Raw genomic sequence first — 17,292 nt, forward strand, 5'->3', positions numbered from 1 at the left:
TTGATAAAAATATGAATAACAATGAGAATATGCGAGAGAAGGAAACATTGCGACTGAAGGTATCTGTCCATTTTTTTTGGTAAAACAAAAACGTCAAAAAAGAAAAAAAAAATAAATAAATTATTAAACACAATTATCATCTATCACAGTGAAGCTGCATGGCCATATGGCATTCTTTATGAATAAAAATTTAATTTCAGTCGTAGATATTGTTGTTCATTGAAAAAAAACCCTTGGTTGACCTTTTTTAATTTAAAAAAAAAAAATTTTATATCTTTTATTTTTAAACAAGTGCCATTTTAATCATTTATATTACTACCGATGGCGAACAATTTTTTTTTTAGAAAAATATAAAAAACTTTATATTAAAATAATTTATCCATTTATTATATTATAAAACTAGCAAAATTAAACGCGCGCAAGCGCGCCAAATTGAGTATTTCATTGTTTTTTATAAAGAAATTAAAGATTAATATTATCAATAATAATTTAATTTATTAGAATATTATTACATATTAAATGATAATAATGAAAATTAAATGTTTACAGGCCTCGGATTATACGACTTTTTCCGACTTTTATCGACTTCTTTTAATAAAATGCGACATTTTTTTTACATTTGAAAAAAAAATGTAAATAAAATACCTTTTTTTAGTATAAAATGTAAATCTTCTTCAGATCTTCTTCAATTCAATTATTTAACAAATTTTGAACTAAAATGATTCTTCACTAAATTAACTATTTTTAATAATTTTAATGAAATACATCACAAATTCAATTATATCAAAATTATTTTTTAATTAAAATTTTCATGAAATTTAACAATTGTTTATAATTAAAAAAAAAATATTACAATAAAATTGAATTATTTTTTAAAAATTTCAATTCAAAATAAACTAAAATTCAATTATTACCCGAAATTTTAATTCAAAATCAATTAAAAATCCAATAATTATCCAAAATTTTTAATTTAAAATTAATTGAATTTTCAATAATTTGAATTTAAAAGCGTCTAAAATTTAATTATTTCTAAAATTTTCCATCGAAATTTTTTTTGTTGAAATTTAATAATTTCAATTATAACTCTAAGGAAATTCAATTATTTTTAACTATTTTAATAATATTCTTTGAAAATTCAACTATCTGAAACCATTTTTCAATTAAAAATGATTTTCAAATTATTGTATTTTGTCCGCATTTTCTAATAAATTTTTAGTGAAATCATCTAAAATTTTAATTAAAAATCACTTAATGTTTCAATTAATTAAGAAAATCTCAATTTTAAATCTTTGAAAATTCAATTAAATTTAAAAAATGTTTTCCAAAAATTGTTTGATAAATTATTTTTAGTTCTGTAAAATTTAATAATTGTTTGAAAATTAACAATATCTTTTGAAATTTAATTATTTCCAAAAATTTCAACTTTAACCCTTCGAAAAGGATTATTATTAAAAAAAAAAATTATTTAAAAATCTGTAAAATATTTTGATAAAAAACAAGTCCACTTTTTTTTGGAATATAAATCGACTAAAACGACTTTTTTGTGTCTTTAAGTTGATTCGAGGCCTGTGTTTTTATAATTAATATTTAATAGGTATTCATTGGCCCCTGGTACCTTAAAAATTAATTTTTTTCAAATTACTATCTTGTACGAAATTTCCTGGCGCATCTTTTTCCTCATCATAAATTTTTTGTATATTTGTATACAATTTTTGAATCTATATACAACTTTAAAAAAAATTTCGTTGGTAAACGTTGTGTACTTCAGCTTCGTGAATTGAATTTTCGAATTTGGAATTTTAAAGAAACTTATTCCGAAATTTGGAAACACAATTATACAACTTTGGCAAAAATGAGAAAAAGAATTGTCAAAATTTGATAAGTCATAAGATTACTATTCAAAAAAACACGTGAAATCAGAAAAGGCCAACTTCAAGTTAGGACAGAAGGACAGACCAAGCATTTTATTATTATATAATTTAAGGAATTATATTGACTTTGAAGAAAGAAATTTTTAAGAAAAAACAACAAAATATAAATAGAATAAAATTAGGAGAGAAATAAAAGAAAATACATTAACACAGTGTTTCTTGTATAAAAAATTTATTTGTGATAAAGAAAAAAAAAGTCTGGAAAAATATGACTAACAAAAAAAAAAAAAAATTCTTTTTTTAATTCTATAACGAGTTATTAAGGAACATAATTTTTTATATATATAACCATTAAAAAAATATTTTTAAAAAAACATTAGATTCATACATTACATTCAATTATTTGTATAACATACTGTATTTTTGTTACTCTTCATGTTGGTGTCGGTTCGGTTGTACGATTTTCAACAATCCACGGATGATTAAGAATTCCATCTAAACTCAGTCGACGATCGGGATCAACTACTAATAGCTAGAAAAAAAAATTATAGCAGAATATTTTTAATTTTTAAATTATTCACAAAATTTAATTCAATTGTAAAGATTTATAAGTTTAAAAATTTTAATTTTAAAATTATAATACTGATAATAATAATAATAATAATAATAATAATAATAACAATAAAGTTTTAGAAATACTTGTTTTTAGAATTCGATTTTTAAATTATTATTTTTTTTTTTTTTTTTTTTAACAAACAAATTGACAATATATATAAAATTAAAATTTGTTTCTTTAGAAAGAAACAACAAATAATTTTTAATGTACTTAATGTAATTTAATTTACTCTGTAGTAAATTTTCAATTCTAAAGTCTAATTCTGATTTTTAATTCTGAATTTGCAAAAAAAAAGTATAGTTCCATTTTTGGCTAAAAAAAAAGTCGAGAATAGTAAAAAAAAAAAGTTTTTATAAATATAAAAAAGAAAATTCCAAAATTTCGTTACTTCTAAAAGTGTTGACTTATTCAAATAATAAATGAAGAAAAAAACAATTTACCTTTTTAATTAAATCTTGCGCTCCTTCACTGACATATGAGGGACAATTATATCGTGCTTTTGTGATTTTTACATAAGTATCTTCGTATGTTTTTGCTAAAAATGGAGGCTCTCCAACTAAGCACTCATAGCACAAAACACCAATACCCCATAAATCAACAGTGTGATTGTGCGTTAATCCTTTAACCATTTCTGGTGGTAAATAATCTAAAGTTCCACACAATGTTGTTCTTCGCGATGAGGGAGCATGAACGGACCAACCAAAATCAGCTATTTTCAATTCACCATGAAGACCAAGTAATAAATTTTCCGGCTTTATATCGCGATGTATAACTTTTCGTTTATGACAATATTTCAAAGCGTCGGCCAATTGTGTTATATAAGTAGCTGTTCTGTAAAAAGATAATCAATTTTTAATAATTCTTTCTTTCTTTTTCAGTAAAAAATCAATTAAATAAATCACATATGAGAATTAATGAAAAATATTAATTTTTAGGGTCATTCCACTGACTTTCGAAAGTGGTTGCGACGAAATTTTTAAGAAAAATCTAGTTTTAATATATATGTGAAACTCGATGATTCCCTGAGTTCATTAAACAATAATATTATGGTAAAAATTTTATTCCCTTTAAAAAAAATATTAATTATCAAAAGTAGGAGGTTCACGATGTGATTTCGTAACCTTAAATTTTTCAATTTTTTTTTTAAGAATGATATTATTAAAAAAAAACTATTAAAAATTAAATGTTAGAACTTATCAAAAACATAAATCACTTTATTCTGCACATAGAAACGAAAGAATTATTACAAAAATTTATTATTTTTAGATAATATATGATTTTGAAAAAAATTTTCTTTAAAGAATTTCACAAATTTTTTTTTTACTTATAACTGTCGGTGCTCCGAAAAAATTGAGGTTTTGCACATAGATTTTTAATAATATTCTTTACCTTCTATTAAAATTTCACGAAGGTGTTTTGCTTCGTTTTGTAGATATTATATTTTTTAATTTTTTACTTAAAAAGGTTAATTAAAATGCTTAAAGTTAATTGACCAAATTCAAATCGCTACATTTTAATATATTTTTATAAAAAATGGAGCAGTTTGAATTTGGTTAGTTAACTTCAAGTTTTTTAATTAAGCTTTTTAAATAAAAAAATTTTGAAAATTAATATTTCCAAAACGAAGCAAAACACCTTCGTGAAATTTTAATAGAAGGTAAAGAATATTATAAAAAATCTTTGTGCAAAACCTCAATTTTTTCGGAGCACCGACAAAAAAGTTATAAGTAAATAAAAATCTTGAGAATATTTAAATAAAATTTTTTTTAAAATCGTATATCATCCAAAAATAATAAATTTTTGCAATAATTCTTTCGTTCCTGTGTGCAGAATAAAGTGATTTATGTTTTTAGTCACATCGTGAACCTCCTACTTTTGATAATTAATATTTTTAAATCGAATTTGTTAACTTAATATAATAGAAGATTAAGGGTCAGTTTCACCAAATCCGTTTAAAAGTTAATCAGCAATTAAAGCCAATTTAACCGCTTATAATTGGTTGTTTTGGAATTTAATCGGTGATTAACTTTTAACCGGAGTTGGTGAAAATGGCCCTAATAGTAAATTAATTTAATTAATATTAATAAGTATTTTTCTTTTAAATTAACTTACCTAACTTCATTAAATCTTTTATTCTCTTGACTATTTAATTCTTTGTACAATTCTCCTTTTGGTGCATATTCTAAAATGAGATAAATCCGCTTATCGTCATGGAAATAACCATACATTCGAAGAATATTACGATGTCTGAAAGTAAAAAAAAAAGAAGTTAAAATTAAATATTTTTTAAAAATAAAGGTAATCATTTTCTAAACTAGAAACTAATTTTCGAAAATTTCAATTTTATTGAAAATTTTTAATTCCGTCAAACAGGGTAATTATATCAATTCAGAATCTGTTATACCAATCGATCGTTTTTAATGAATAAAAATTTTTAATTATTAAAATATATAAATATTCCGCTTGGTGTAAATATTTTTTGATAGACTACAAAGGGAACAAAATGTAATTATTTAATTATTTGTCAGAAAGCAGAAAAAAAAATTCGTAAAGTCGTGAAAGTGAGAACAAAATTTTTTTTTAAGTTTCAAAGGACTATTTACATTTAAATTATTATTTAAATCCAAAAAAATTGAACTTCTCTTACAATTTTAATTATTTTTCACTGACAAAATCAAAGCATTTCTATTTTGATAATTTTAGTTAAAAATTTGTATATATAAGTTCTGATATATCCTAAAAAAAATAGTTCTCTATTCAAACTTTAATAAGGAATTATTGACTTTTTAAAAATCATCAAAAATTTTTAAAAAACATTAATTGTTAAATAGTATTAATTTTTAATACGAAAAAATGTTATTTTCTTTGATAAAAATATAAATATTTTCTTATGCTTTTATTATTAAATTTATCGTTTAAGTATTCATTAAAAAACAAATACAAAAATGAACTTTTGAAAAATTTTTTCTTGCACGGAAAAAATGCAAAAAAAAATTTTGAATTCACTTTTTAAAAAAACTACCTCTTCGATTTCAAAAATTTTTTTCTCTACTTATTGCCTATGATGTTAAGAATAACTTCTCTAATTTTCATAATGGAACAGCAAGAACTTTGCGAGAAAAAAAATTAAAACGTCCCGTGCGGCGCGGCGGGACGCGCGCATCTTAGTTTTCACGTCCATTATATAGTATGGAAACTTGCAAATATCTCGAAAAGTACGAATTTTCGTAAAAAATGTTCAAGACAAAAGTTGTTCCAAACAAAAAGATCTACATCATTGAAACCAAAAAATTGGGTCCGAGGCCCAATGTTGGGCCATACAATGAAAAAAGTGGTTTTTTTAAATAAGAGCACTAATTTTCAGTATCAAATTCGTAATCCCTATGCAATTCTGCGTTCAGACATATTGTATTATATTATGAAAATTAGAGAAGTTATTCTTAACATCATAGGCAATAAGTAGAAAAAAAAATTTTTGAAATCGAAGAGGTAGTTTTTTCAAAAAATGATTTCAAAATTTTTTTTTTGCATTTTTTCCGGGCAAAAAAATTTTTTTTTTTCATGAGGGTCAGTCCACTGACTTTCGTCTAATAGTTGTTGCGACCAAATTTTAAAAAAATCTAGTTTTAATATATGTGAAACTCGATGATTCCCTGAGTTCATTAACCATAATATTATGGTAAAAATTTTATTCCCTTTAAAAATATTAAATATCAAAAGTAGGAGGTTCACAATGTGATTTTGTAACCTTAAATTTTTCAATTTTTTTAAAAACGCTATTATTAAAAAACTATTAAAAATTAGATGTTGGAACTCACCAAAAACATAAATCACTTTATTCTGCACAGAGGAGCAAAAGAATTATTGCAAAAATTTATTATTTTTGGATGATATACGATTTTTAAAAAAATTTTATTTAAATATTCTCAAGATTTTTATTTACTTATAACTTTTTTGTCGGTGCTCCGAAAAAATTGAGGTTTTGCACAAAGATTTTTTATAATATTCTTTACCATCTATTAAAATCTTACGAAGGTGTTTTGCTTAGTTTTGGAGATATTAATTTTCAAAATTTATTATTTAAAAAGGTTAATTAAAGGACTTGAAGTTAACTAAGTAAATTCAAACTGCTCCATTTTTTATAAAAATATATTAAAATGTAGCGATTTCAAATTGATCAGTTAACTTCAAGTCCTTTAATTAACCTTTTTAAATAAAAAATTTTGAAAATTAATATCTCCAAAACGAAGCAAAACACCTTCGTAAGATTTTAATAGAAGGTAAAGAATATTATAAAAAATCTTTGTGCAAAACCTCAATTTTTTCGGAGCACCGACAAAAAAGTTATAAGTAAATAAAAATCTTGAGAATATTTAAATAAAATTTTTTTAAAAATCGTATATCATCCAAAAATAATAAATTTTTGCAATAATTCTTTCGTTCCAACATGTAATTTTTAATAGTTTTTTAATAATAGCGTTTTTAAAAAAATTGAAAAATTTAAGGTTACAAAATCACATTGTGAACCTCCTACTTTTGATATTTAATATTTTTAAAGGGAATAAAATTTTTACCATAATATTATGGTTAATGAACTCAGGGAATCATCGAGTTTCACATCCTATATTAAAACTAGATTTTTTAAAATTTGGTCGCAACCACTATTAGACGAAAGTCAGTGGACTGACCCTCTTAAAATATCATCTTTTTGTGAGAAATTTGAAAAAAAAATTGATCTCATTTGGATAACAAGAAAAAAAGTTACATGTTTTTTTTTTTAAATGACATAAATTTTTAATTAGAGATATCTCAAAAAATTTTGAAAATTTTGAAAAATTATTTGTGGACTTTCATTTTGTACAAATAAAGGAACATATTCACAAGGTTTCAATAAAATTGCTCCACTCATAAAAAATTCTTGTGATCAGATATTATGAAATTGCTCTAAATTGTATATGACATAAATGTTTTTTTTTTTTTTTTCTTTTAATTTTTCGTATATTTTAGAAAAAATATTTTTATTAAATAGATAAATTGAAAATAATTAAAAACTCTCTCACCTTAGATGTGTTTGAATTTCAATTTCACGTCGCACTTGATGTTCAACGCCAGCTTTCATTACTTGATCCTTAAAAAGTACCTTCATTGCAACAATAAATGATGTATCTTTATGTCTAGCTAAATAAACATTTCCAAATTTTCCTTTACCTAATGGTTTACCAATATCAAAATCAGTTAACATCCATTTTTTTGAACTCTCTTTCATTTTATCAGTACTTTCTTTTTCACTAATTTTATTTTTCTGTTCACTTGATTCTGTCAATTTTGGTGCAGATTGCAATTTTGGAGGTGGCATTAATTCTGGCGTTGTTACTTTAGATTTATTTTCATTATTATGTAATGTATGATTATTTTTAATTGAATTTTTTAATATATTATCATTATTTGTCTCCGATGTATTTTTGATCATTTCTTTTTCATTTACAGGATTTTTTCCCTTTAATGATTTTCCCTTATCATGAGCACTATAATTTCCTACATGAATGGCATTTTCCTTTCCTTTCAACATTTCCGATATTAACTGTATTAAAAAAAAAAAAAATAACAATATTAAAAAAAAAATTCTAAAAATATTTTTCGAATAATAAAGAAATAGATTTAAGAATATAAATTTTACAAACTTTCGACAATAATTGTAAAGGATCACTAAAGGTTAAATTAAAAGACTAGAAAATAAATCATTTCTATAGACTGACAGAAACAATTTTTAATGAATACAATTTTTTTTTAAATTTGATTTTCAATTCTTTTCTCTTTAAAAAATAATTGAAATACACTTTAAACATTTATTTACAATCATTTAAAGTGACAACATACCTATATGCAGACAGTTGAGTGTAAATTTAACAAGAATTTTACAACACTGACAATTTAACCGAGACAATGATTGAATTAAAAGAAAATTTACGCGTTAACAATAATTTTAACTTGTTTAATTGTATAAAAAAAAGTCACATATAATTGTTAAATTACTGTTTTTTTATTACAAAATGAGCGTTTCATTTGAAACTTTGTTTAACGGTTTTGAGGGCATTTAAATCGACAAAACTGAGAACAAGGATGGGAAGGTAAAAAATAGTGATTTTTTTCATCTTCTCGGAACCAGTTGATTGGCTGGTTATATTTTCCCCGTGAAAATTAGGCTGCAGTCCCATGGCAGCGTTTTGCGTTGCGTTTTGTCACTAGACCCTGAGTGTAAACATAGCAAACATATATCTGCATCTCTTTTACACTCATGGTCTAGTGACAAAACGCAACGCAAAACGCTGTCATGCGACTGCAGCCTTACCGTCCAATCACTTGCGCCATTCTCAGCAATGTGAAACAAGCTTAAACTAAATGGGAATTCATCTTTTCATAATTCGCGGGGTTTCTACTGTAAAAAAAAAAAAAATTCGCAATTTTTACACATGTGAATTAGACCTTAATGAATATATTTTAACCGTGCAAAAGAGACAAAAAGAGAGCTTGTCTTTTTGGGCTCCCAGTATTATATTTCAATGTTTTAAAAGCTAGTATGTACACTTCATTAAACTCCAATATCGAAAAGATTTAGAAAAAAATAAAGAACTTATTTAATTTTTGAATTCGGTAAAAATTATACATTTATGAAGTTTTTTTTAGAAATAAATTAAAAATTAGTATTTTTCATATGGATCCCACGATTGGTTGGCATCAACCAGAACAATTCGGTCCTGCAAAAGATTTGTGGTTACATATTTGGGAAGCTGAAAAGGGCTTAGATATATTAACATCTAAGCTCGACATTTCGTGTGCAATGGGTAATAAAATTCAACAAGACAACTCATTGACCGACAACTATAATCGTCTTAGTGAAGATAGAATTAATCGTCTCCCACACAATAGTTGTAATAACTATTACAATCCTTCTAGAAGGAAAAACGATAATCGTGCTAGTACTTACGGAATGAACTATAATTATAATGCTTTAGTTGGTGCATATGGTGGATGTCCCTGGCGAATTCCAAACAAACATTATTCCAAAGGTGTTATAGGGTGAGCTAATTATTGACAAATATTTTATTTGCTTATTAATAATTTCGCTATTAAGTATATTAAAAAAAAAAAAAAAAAAAAATGTCGCATATAGGTTATGTCATTCACGTGTTCTTCGTTTTGGCATAAGATTTTGATTTTACCGATCTTTAAAAAAGTCACATTTAATAATAAAAACAAATATTTTATTTTCATAATGAAATATATTTAAATTACAACTATAATCATGTATTTAATCAATATAAGGAAAATAGTATATTAGTCATCGATAAAATTAATTACATATTCTCATTTATTTGCAAAATATGTTAGTGTATAGTTAAAATAGATAATTACTTTTTTTTTTTTTTTTTTTTGAAAAATTTTACCACAAGTGTCAATTGATAAATGTATCATTATATAGAAGTTTTATATATTTATAAAGTAGAAAAAATTTTTTTCGAAAATATATAAACATAGAAAATAATTAAAAATAGTTATTAAATATATGCTTCTGATATGAAAACCCATTAGTTTTAGTTTCTTTAATGCTTAGGAAATATTTTAAAAATCTTATGTCTTATTTGACCTTTCAACAAAAGAAGTAAACAATAATAATTATAAACCAATTTAACTATATTGTTAAAATAATCAATATTTTTCTTGATATTTTTTCACAAGACAATTTTTATAATAAAATCAATTTTTAAAAAAAATGTTAATAAATAATTCATGAAATATTTAAAAACAAAAAAAAATTATATTAAATTTTGTCATTTTTAAAAAAATAATTAAAGGTTTGTTTTAATTTTTATTATCAATCAATTATTGTTTACATAATTTTTAAACATTTTTATTATTGATTATTTAGAATATTATTTAGAAATTTAATTTTAAATAAATTTATATTAATTAAATTAAAAAAAACCCCAAATATAATATTAAGAGTTTATTTTAATTAGATTTAATTTAATATATAATATAATTTTAATAAATTAAATAAATAAATTTAAAAAAAAAATTTTAATAAAAATTATATTATTTCTTTAATTTATTTAAAAAAAAAAAATTATTTAAACATAAAATGTAAATTTATTTTCAAATCTTATTGAATGATAATTTTTTACCGATTCCAACAGACTTCATGAAGAAATTGAAGATTTCTTTGCATATATGTGTCCGTCTACAGAAGAACATAATTTACGACTGCGTGTAGTTAAAAGAATAGAACAAATTATTAATGAATTGTGGCCCGATTCCAAAGTAGAAGTATTTGGAAGTTTTAGAACTGGATTATACTTGCCAACAAGGTAAAAAAAAATTTTAATTTTTAATTTTTTTTTACAGAAAATTTATGTATCTAATTTAAAATATGTATAAAATTAAAATTAAATTAATTTACTTGCAAGAATTTTTTTTCATAAATTAAAACAAATCAAATGGATTTAAAAAAAAATTTCAAGTTTTTGTTTAAAGAGAAATGAAAATAAGCGAAAATAATCGGACAAATAATTTTAATTAGTTTACTACAACGTTTCGAAATCTTAATGATTTCCTGCTGAGGGATTCTTTTTTTATTATTTATTTACTTTATTTCTTTATTTTATTTTTTTAATAATTTAGTATTTTATTTATTTTTAGTATATTATTATAAGCCAAAAGTTCTAAACGTTTAAATGAACGAATAATTTTTTTGAATCTATAAATTATTAAAAATTATGATGTCAATTTAAAATAAAACAGTAAATTAAACAATTAATAAATTAATAACTTCTTTTTACATATTTAAAACAATATTTTGTAATAATATTCTTACTTAAAATAGTTGCAAAAAAAATTTCGTTCATTTGAACGTTTAAAACTTTTGGCTCATATTTTTTTAGTATTATTTACTTTATTATTATTTTATTATTTTCTTTATTTATTATTTTAACATTTTATTATTTATTCTATTATTATAGTTTATTGTTCTTTTTATTATTAAATTTTAATAATTTTAATTAAATTTTTTATTAATTTTATTTGGTATTTTATCCCTATGTTTAATTTATTAAATTTTTTTCTTATCATTAACATTTTTTACTATAATTCCGATCAGTTTATTTTGTTTTTATTATCATTCCATTTATTTTTATTATTTTTGGTTAATGTCTATGTTTTAGTTTTAGCTTTTTTTTTAAGATAAAGATAAAATTTATGTTTTTTGTAAACTTTTTAAGTTTTACAATATATCATTCCTCGTTCATTTCCTCTTATTTATAACAATTAAATTGTTTATATTATAAAGTCTTTGACGTTTCTTTAAACAAATTTATTTTCTATTTTCGGAAATTAATTTTTAAATATTAGTTTACCAATTTTTAATTTACTTTACCAACCGTATAATTTTGTCATAATTATTTTAATAAACAAAAATAATTATTAGTATTTTTTTCTTTTTATTAATATTTTTCTCTTTTCTTTTTATTATTATTGTTTCTTTTTTTTTCACTTTCTCATTGTAGTGCACATATATACACGAAAGGACATTTTTCATTCTTAGTTCGTGCATTGTTAAAATAAATAAAATCCAATCCGAGGCTATTATGGTACGAAAATCGAAATTTTTTTTGTTCTATGCTTAAATAAAAATTCTAAACTTTATAGAAAAAATGTTAGGGTTATTGTGGTACAAATTTTGTTTTTTGTTCATAAAATAAAGTAAGAATTTTTTTCTTCTAAACTGTATAGAAACTTTTAAGTATTCTGTAAATAATTTTTAAACAGTAAAAAAATTATTATTATTATAACTAGGTGTCTACTAACAGGAAAAACCGGGAATTTTACGTCAAAACGGGATTTTTCTTACTTACGTTTGAATCAAGTTTTATTATTTTAATAATATATTAGTTTGTCTTGAAAAAATTACTTTTTTCACCAATAAATAACGAGAAACAATTTCAGAAATACTGAGTAAGTTAACACCAAGTGCACAAATTTTCCTTATGGATATGAAAGCTAGAAACATAAGGAATATTTTGAACTTTAGATCATTTTGTTTCGAAGTCTAACATTAAAGGGTTATACTTAATCAAGAAGGAAAAAAAGTCATTTTTTGAAAATTTTTTTTTTTTTCAAAGTAAGTTGTTAATTTATTAAAATGGAATTTTTTTTGCATCGAATTATGTAACATTTAAAGTAAAAGTAAATAATATAAACTTAAAAAAACAATTATTTTCATAAAATATAGTCAATTTTTCGTAGATATTTGTAGATTTATTCAATGCATACAAGAAAAAGATTTAAATTTGAAAAGTAAAAATAAATTTGGAAAAATTAGGAAATAATCGGGAATTTTGTTGAACGAAATTAGTAGACACCCTGTTAAACTATTAGCACTAAATCGCTGTTGGTTCTCATTTATCTTCCTTTTTTTTAAATTTAATTTTTCTTACAATTAGTAATTATTTGTTTTCATATTTTTCATATATTTTTAATAGACACCCCCGAAGAGGAAATGATTTAAATTTCGAAACGTTGGAGTATAAATTAAGTAAAACTTTGTCCGAATATTTTCATTTAATATTTCTCATACGTAAAAGATTAAATAGAAACTTTGTATTTATTAATTTTCATAAAAAAAAAAAAAAATAGAAAGAAAGAAGATCGAATTTTTTTTTGTTTTTTGATTTTAGTGATATCGATCTGGTCGTAATTGGAAATTGGTCTAATTTACCACTTAGAACGTTAGAACGTGCTTTATTAGATCAAAATATTGCTGAACCCTCGTCTATTAAAGTATTAGATAAGGCTAGCGTACCTATTGTTAAACTTACCGATAAAGAAACTGAAATTAAAGTTGACATTAGTTTTAATATGAATAGTGGTGTAAAATCAGCAGAATTGATCAAGTCATTTAAACGACGATTTCCAGTTTTGGATAAATTAGTCATGGTACTCAAACAGTTTTTACTGCAACGTGACCTTAATGAAGTTTTTACTGGCGGTATTTCATCTTATAGTTTAATTCTTATGACTATAAGTTTTTTGCAGGTAAGATTTTTTATTTTTTTATTTCTTCATTTCAAGTCTTTCAAGTTTCTCATTTTTTTTTTTTTTTTTGCCTGTCTCTCAACATTGTATAAATTAAGGTAGGAAAACTTTAGAAAACAAAAGAAATATTAAACAGAAGTTTAATTTTTTGTTATTTTGAATTTAATGTATTCATTTTTTTTTTTTTTCAAAATAATCGTAGTTAAAAATAAGTTGTAGTTATACATAATTTTAATTAAAATCATTTTAGTTACAAATTATTTTAGTTAAAAATTATTTTACGTAATAATTAATTATTAACTAATTTAATTTATTCAAAAGTTCTTAATGCAATAATTATACTGTAATTATTGTTGAAAAGAGTGTTTTATCTTTCTGAAAATACCTGGTCATTGTTTAGATAAAATCCCTGTCCCTCAAGCAGGTCTTTAAAATTTGATTTGAATAACAATGGACACCTGTTCTCTCCGTAGGTAAAGTAATCATTGTAATATTGAGACCTGTATTGCCCTTTCCCCCCCCTTCTCCTTATTATGTTTTTCTATGGAGTCGTCGTAATTCTGACTTTTATTTTAATTGTTCCTTTTAAAAATTTTCTTTTTAAATTAAAAATTGCCTTTTTCTTTTAAATAATTGAAAAAAAGGATTTTATTTTCTCCAATTAGAAACAAAAAAGTGATGTGAAATTATTAAAAATATCTTATTTCAGTTGCATCCAAGACAAAATGCACATAGTTCAAATGCAAATTTAGGAGTATTATTAATTGAATTTTTGGAATTGTATGGAAGAAAATTTAATTATGTAAAGACTGGAATCCGAATTAAAGGCGGTGGTACTTACATATCTAAAGAGGAGGTGAATATTAATAAAAATGAAAAATAATCATCATTTGAAATAATTTTGTAAATTAATTATTAATATAAAATTCAGAAATAAATTATAAATCTAGAAACTTAAAAATTTTGTAAATGAAATAAAAAAAGGCAACAAAAATTGTTATAGAAATTAAGTATTTCTGTTTCACTTGTTAAAAATGAAAGAAAGAATTATTTTAAAATCTTCTTTTAATTTAAATAATATTTTTTTTTTTAATTTTGTTGCTTAATGATAATAATAAAAATTATATTCGCTTACTAAAATAATGTTGAATTTAAAGGTTCAACGAGAAATGAAAGATGGTCATCGTCCTTCATTACTTTGCATAGAGGATCCATTAACACCGGGCAATGATATTGGACGAAGTAGTTATGGTGCATTGTATGTAAAAGATGCTTTTGATTGGGCATATTTTGTTCTTTCACAAGCTGTCAGCCCCCTTAACATACTTGTAAATGATGCACATAAAGTTAGGTGAGTTCCAATCCTTAATAATTAAATCATTTCATTTCTCTGCTAATCAAAGTCAAAAACCTAGTAAGCTTTTTTACTAAAACAGCGTTGCCACAAGAATAAAATTTTCAATTTCCGCCATTTTACTGTCATTAAAATTTTTTATTAAATTTAATGAATTTTAATAGAAAAAAAATAGAATAGAAAATAGAACAAGGATCACAGTACCTTTTTCTTGAAAAAAGATAAAAAGTAGAATTATATAACGCAAATAGGTGATAAAAAAGTGATTTCTTTTACATAAATTGAAATTTGGATAAATTAAAATTTTTGATAATTTGAAATTTAAATCAATTAAAATTTGGACAAATTAAAAATCAGATAATTTGAAACTTTAATCAATTAAAATTGTGATAATTTGAAACTTAAATCAATTAAAATTTGGACAAATTGAAATTCTGTTAATTTAAAATATAAATGATTTAAAATAAAATTTATAAATAATTTAAAACTTTGAAAGTAATGATTTTCATAAAAAAAAAATTTGTACATTTATTTAGGGTTAGAATAAAATAAATTTAAATTTGACAATAGAAAATCAACTAAGAAAAACTAAGAAAATAACCGGGAATTTTATTGAATAAAATTAGTAGACACCTCGATAAATTGAATTTTGTGTCATTTAATTTAGTATAAGTTATACGGAATATTAAAAAGAAAATTTTTAACTAATAAATTATTTTTTGAATATTACATCCGCAAATTAATTGATTTATAAAAAAGATGAAATTGGTAACAAAATTTTAAATAGGTGAATGATAATCTGTGTTTTCTTCTAGAGGCAAAAATTCTTAAAACTTTTTAGTTTTTACACATACAGAAAGTATTGTAATTGATATTTTCTGTAAATTTGTTCAATTTTCCAAATTTTCCTGACAAAAATGTTTTTTTTTTTTTGCCATATTTCCCTGACAACGAAAATTCTCTCTTGTGCGGTTACTATGTAAAAAATATTTCTTTGTTAAAATAATTGTTTTTCAAATACTCTTTTTCTTCTCTATTACTTGAAAATAAAAATTAGTAGAATTTTAGTGAAGAAAGTTGTGTAGTTGAATAATTTGATTCATTTTCACAGTATTTTGGGACGAATAATTAGAGTAACTGACGAGGTGATAGACTATCGTAAATGGATCAAAGAAACATTCCCATTAACAGTGAATGAAATGGATTCTCTTTCGAGTTCTACTGGCTCTGATGCTTCGACACTATCGGCACCTGCTAGTGATACGGTATATAAAATATGGAATTTGTCGAGAAAATTTTTTGATAATTTATTTAATATGAATAATTTCTATTCTACTTTTGGTATTTTTCTCTGTTTTTTTCTCCCAATAGGATTCTGAAAGTAGCCGTGAAAATTCTCCTAATGTTGGAAAAAAGACTGAAAATGAATACAAAAACGGTAACACGGAAGATACTCATCTTTCTAATACACACGCTCAATGGAAAAAATCACATAAACCTTCAACACATAGTAAGAATTTTTTTTTTATTAATTTTTTATAACAAAATTTTTTTTTATATAAATGTGATGTTTAATAATTCATTTTTATAAGAAACTATAGAGTGGCTTTGAAAAAACTCGAAAAAATTCAATTTTTTTTCAATTAAAAACTTTGGATTAATTATGTTAAATTTTTATTCTACAATGAAGTTAACATTTTTTTTTTTTTTAATCAAAATTTGATTAAAAAATGTGAAAATAATAATTTTTATGAGATAGCCATGCGCCCCGTAAATCTACTAAAACGTCTTTTTTTTACATCTCAAAGTCGATCCGAGGTTTGGAATTTGTCTTCTGAAGTAAAGTTTTAATTTACAAAAAAAAAACCAATGAAAAAAATTATTTTCAAAATCGAAGGAAAAAAGTAACTTGAATTTTATTCGCAAATTTTTTTTTTTTATTCATCAATATTAATTTTCAGGATCTAGATCTTCGACTCTTAGAAAAAGGAATGCTTTAACTGAAAATAAAGAAGTTCCATCATTTTCACCATCATCGTTCCCATAACAATGACCTTTGTGAATAACTAAATAAAAGGTTAAAAATTTTACTCTCAGGATTGAGACGGAGCTGTATACTCAACTACTACATGTGAAAAAATTATACTTTTCTGCCAAAAGTCTAATAATAATAAAAATAATATTAATAATAATAATAATAATAATAATTATGAAAACTACAAAAAATAAAAAAAAAAAGCTTTGTACATAATATGCAACACATGCTGCTTTAAAGCATGTAAAGAGTATTACGAGTATATTATTCAAATGACTTAAGTATAAAATACAATAAAAGTTTTTGGCTATTCAGATGTCAATTGTTT

The 17,292-nt window shown here is 22.7% G+C and overlaps 2 protein-coding genes across 2 annotated transcripts; one reads left to right on the top strand and one right to left on the bottom strand.

Moving 5' to 3' along the window:
- Nucleotides 1–2,086: 2,086 nt before the first annotated feature.
- LOC127280874 (aurora kinase C) lies at nucleotides 2,087–8,602 on the bottom strand. The gene is made up of 5 exons (XM_051304185.1): nucleotides 8,365–8,602; nucleotides 7,548–8,068; nucleotides 4,600–4,734; nucleotides 2,928–3,318; nucleotides 2,087–2,403 (listed from the first exon to the last, which is right to left on the bottom strand). Exons 2-5 carry the CDS (start codon nucleotides 8,054–8,056, stop codon nucleotides 2,305–2,307), a joined length of 1,134 nt encoding a protein of 377 aa, XP_051160142.1. The 5' UTR covers nucleotides 8,057–8,068; nucleotides 8,365–8,602; the 3' UTR covers nucleotides 2,087–2,304.
- Nucleotides 8,603–8,989: 387 nt separating this feature from the next.
- On the top strand, nucleotides 8,990–17,278 carry LOC127280871 (terminal nucleotidyltransferase 4B-like). Its single transcript, XM_051304182.1, has 8 exons — nucleotides 8,990–9,564; nucleotides 10,683–10,853; nucleotides 13,218–13,575; nucleotides 14,285–14,431; nucleotides 14,733–14,926; nucleotides 16,041–16,194; nucleotides 16,301–16,439; nucleotides 16,891–17,278. Exons 1-8 carry the CDS (start codon nucleotides 9,200–9,202, stop codon nucleotides 16,974–16,976), a joined length of 1,614 nt encoding a protein of 537 aa, XP_051160139.1. The 5' UTR covers nucleotides 8,990–9,199; the 3' UTR covers nucleotides 16,977–17,278.
- The last annotated feature ends 14 nt before the right edge of the window (nucleotides 17,279–17,292 follow it).

The sequence above is a fragment of the Leptopilina boulardi genome, unplaced genomic scaffold (genome assembly GCF_019393585.1).
Source record: "Leptopilina boulardi isolate dan_hultmark-lab unplaced genomic scaffold, ZJU_Lbou_2.1 LbouV2_255, whole genome shotgun sequence".
NCBI lineage: Eukaryota > Metazoa > Arthropoda > Insecta > Hymenoptera > Figitidae > Leptopilina > Leptopilina boulardi.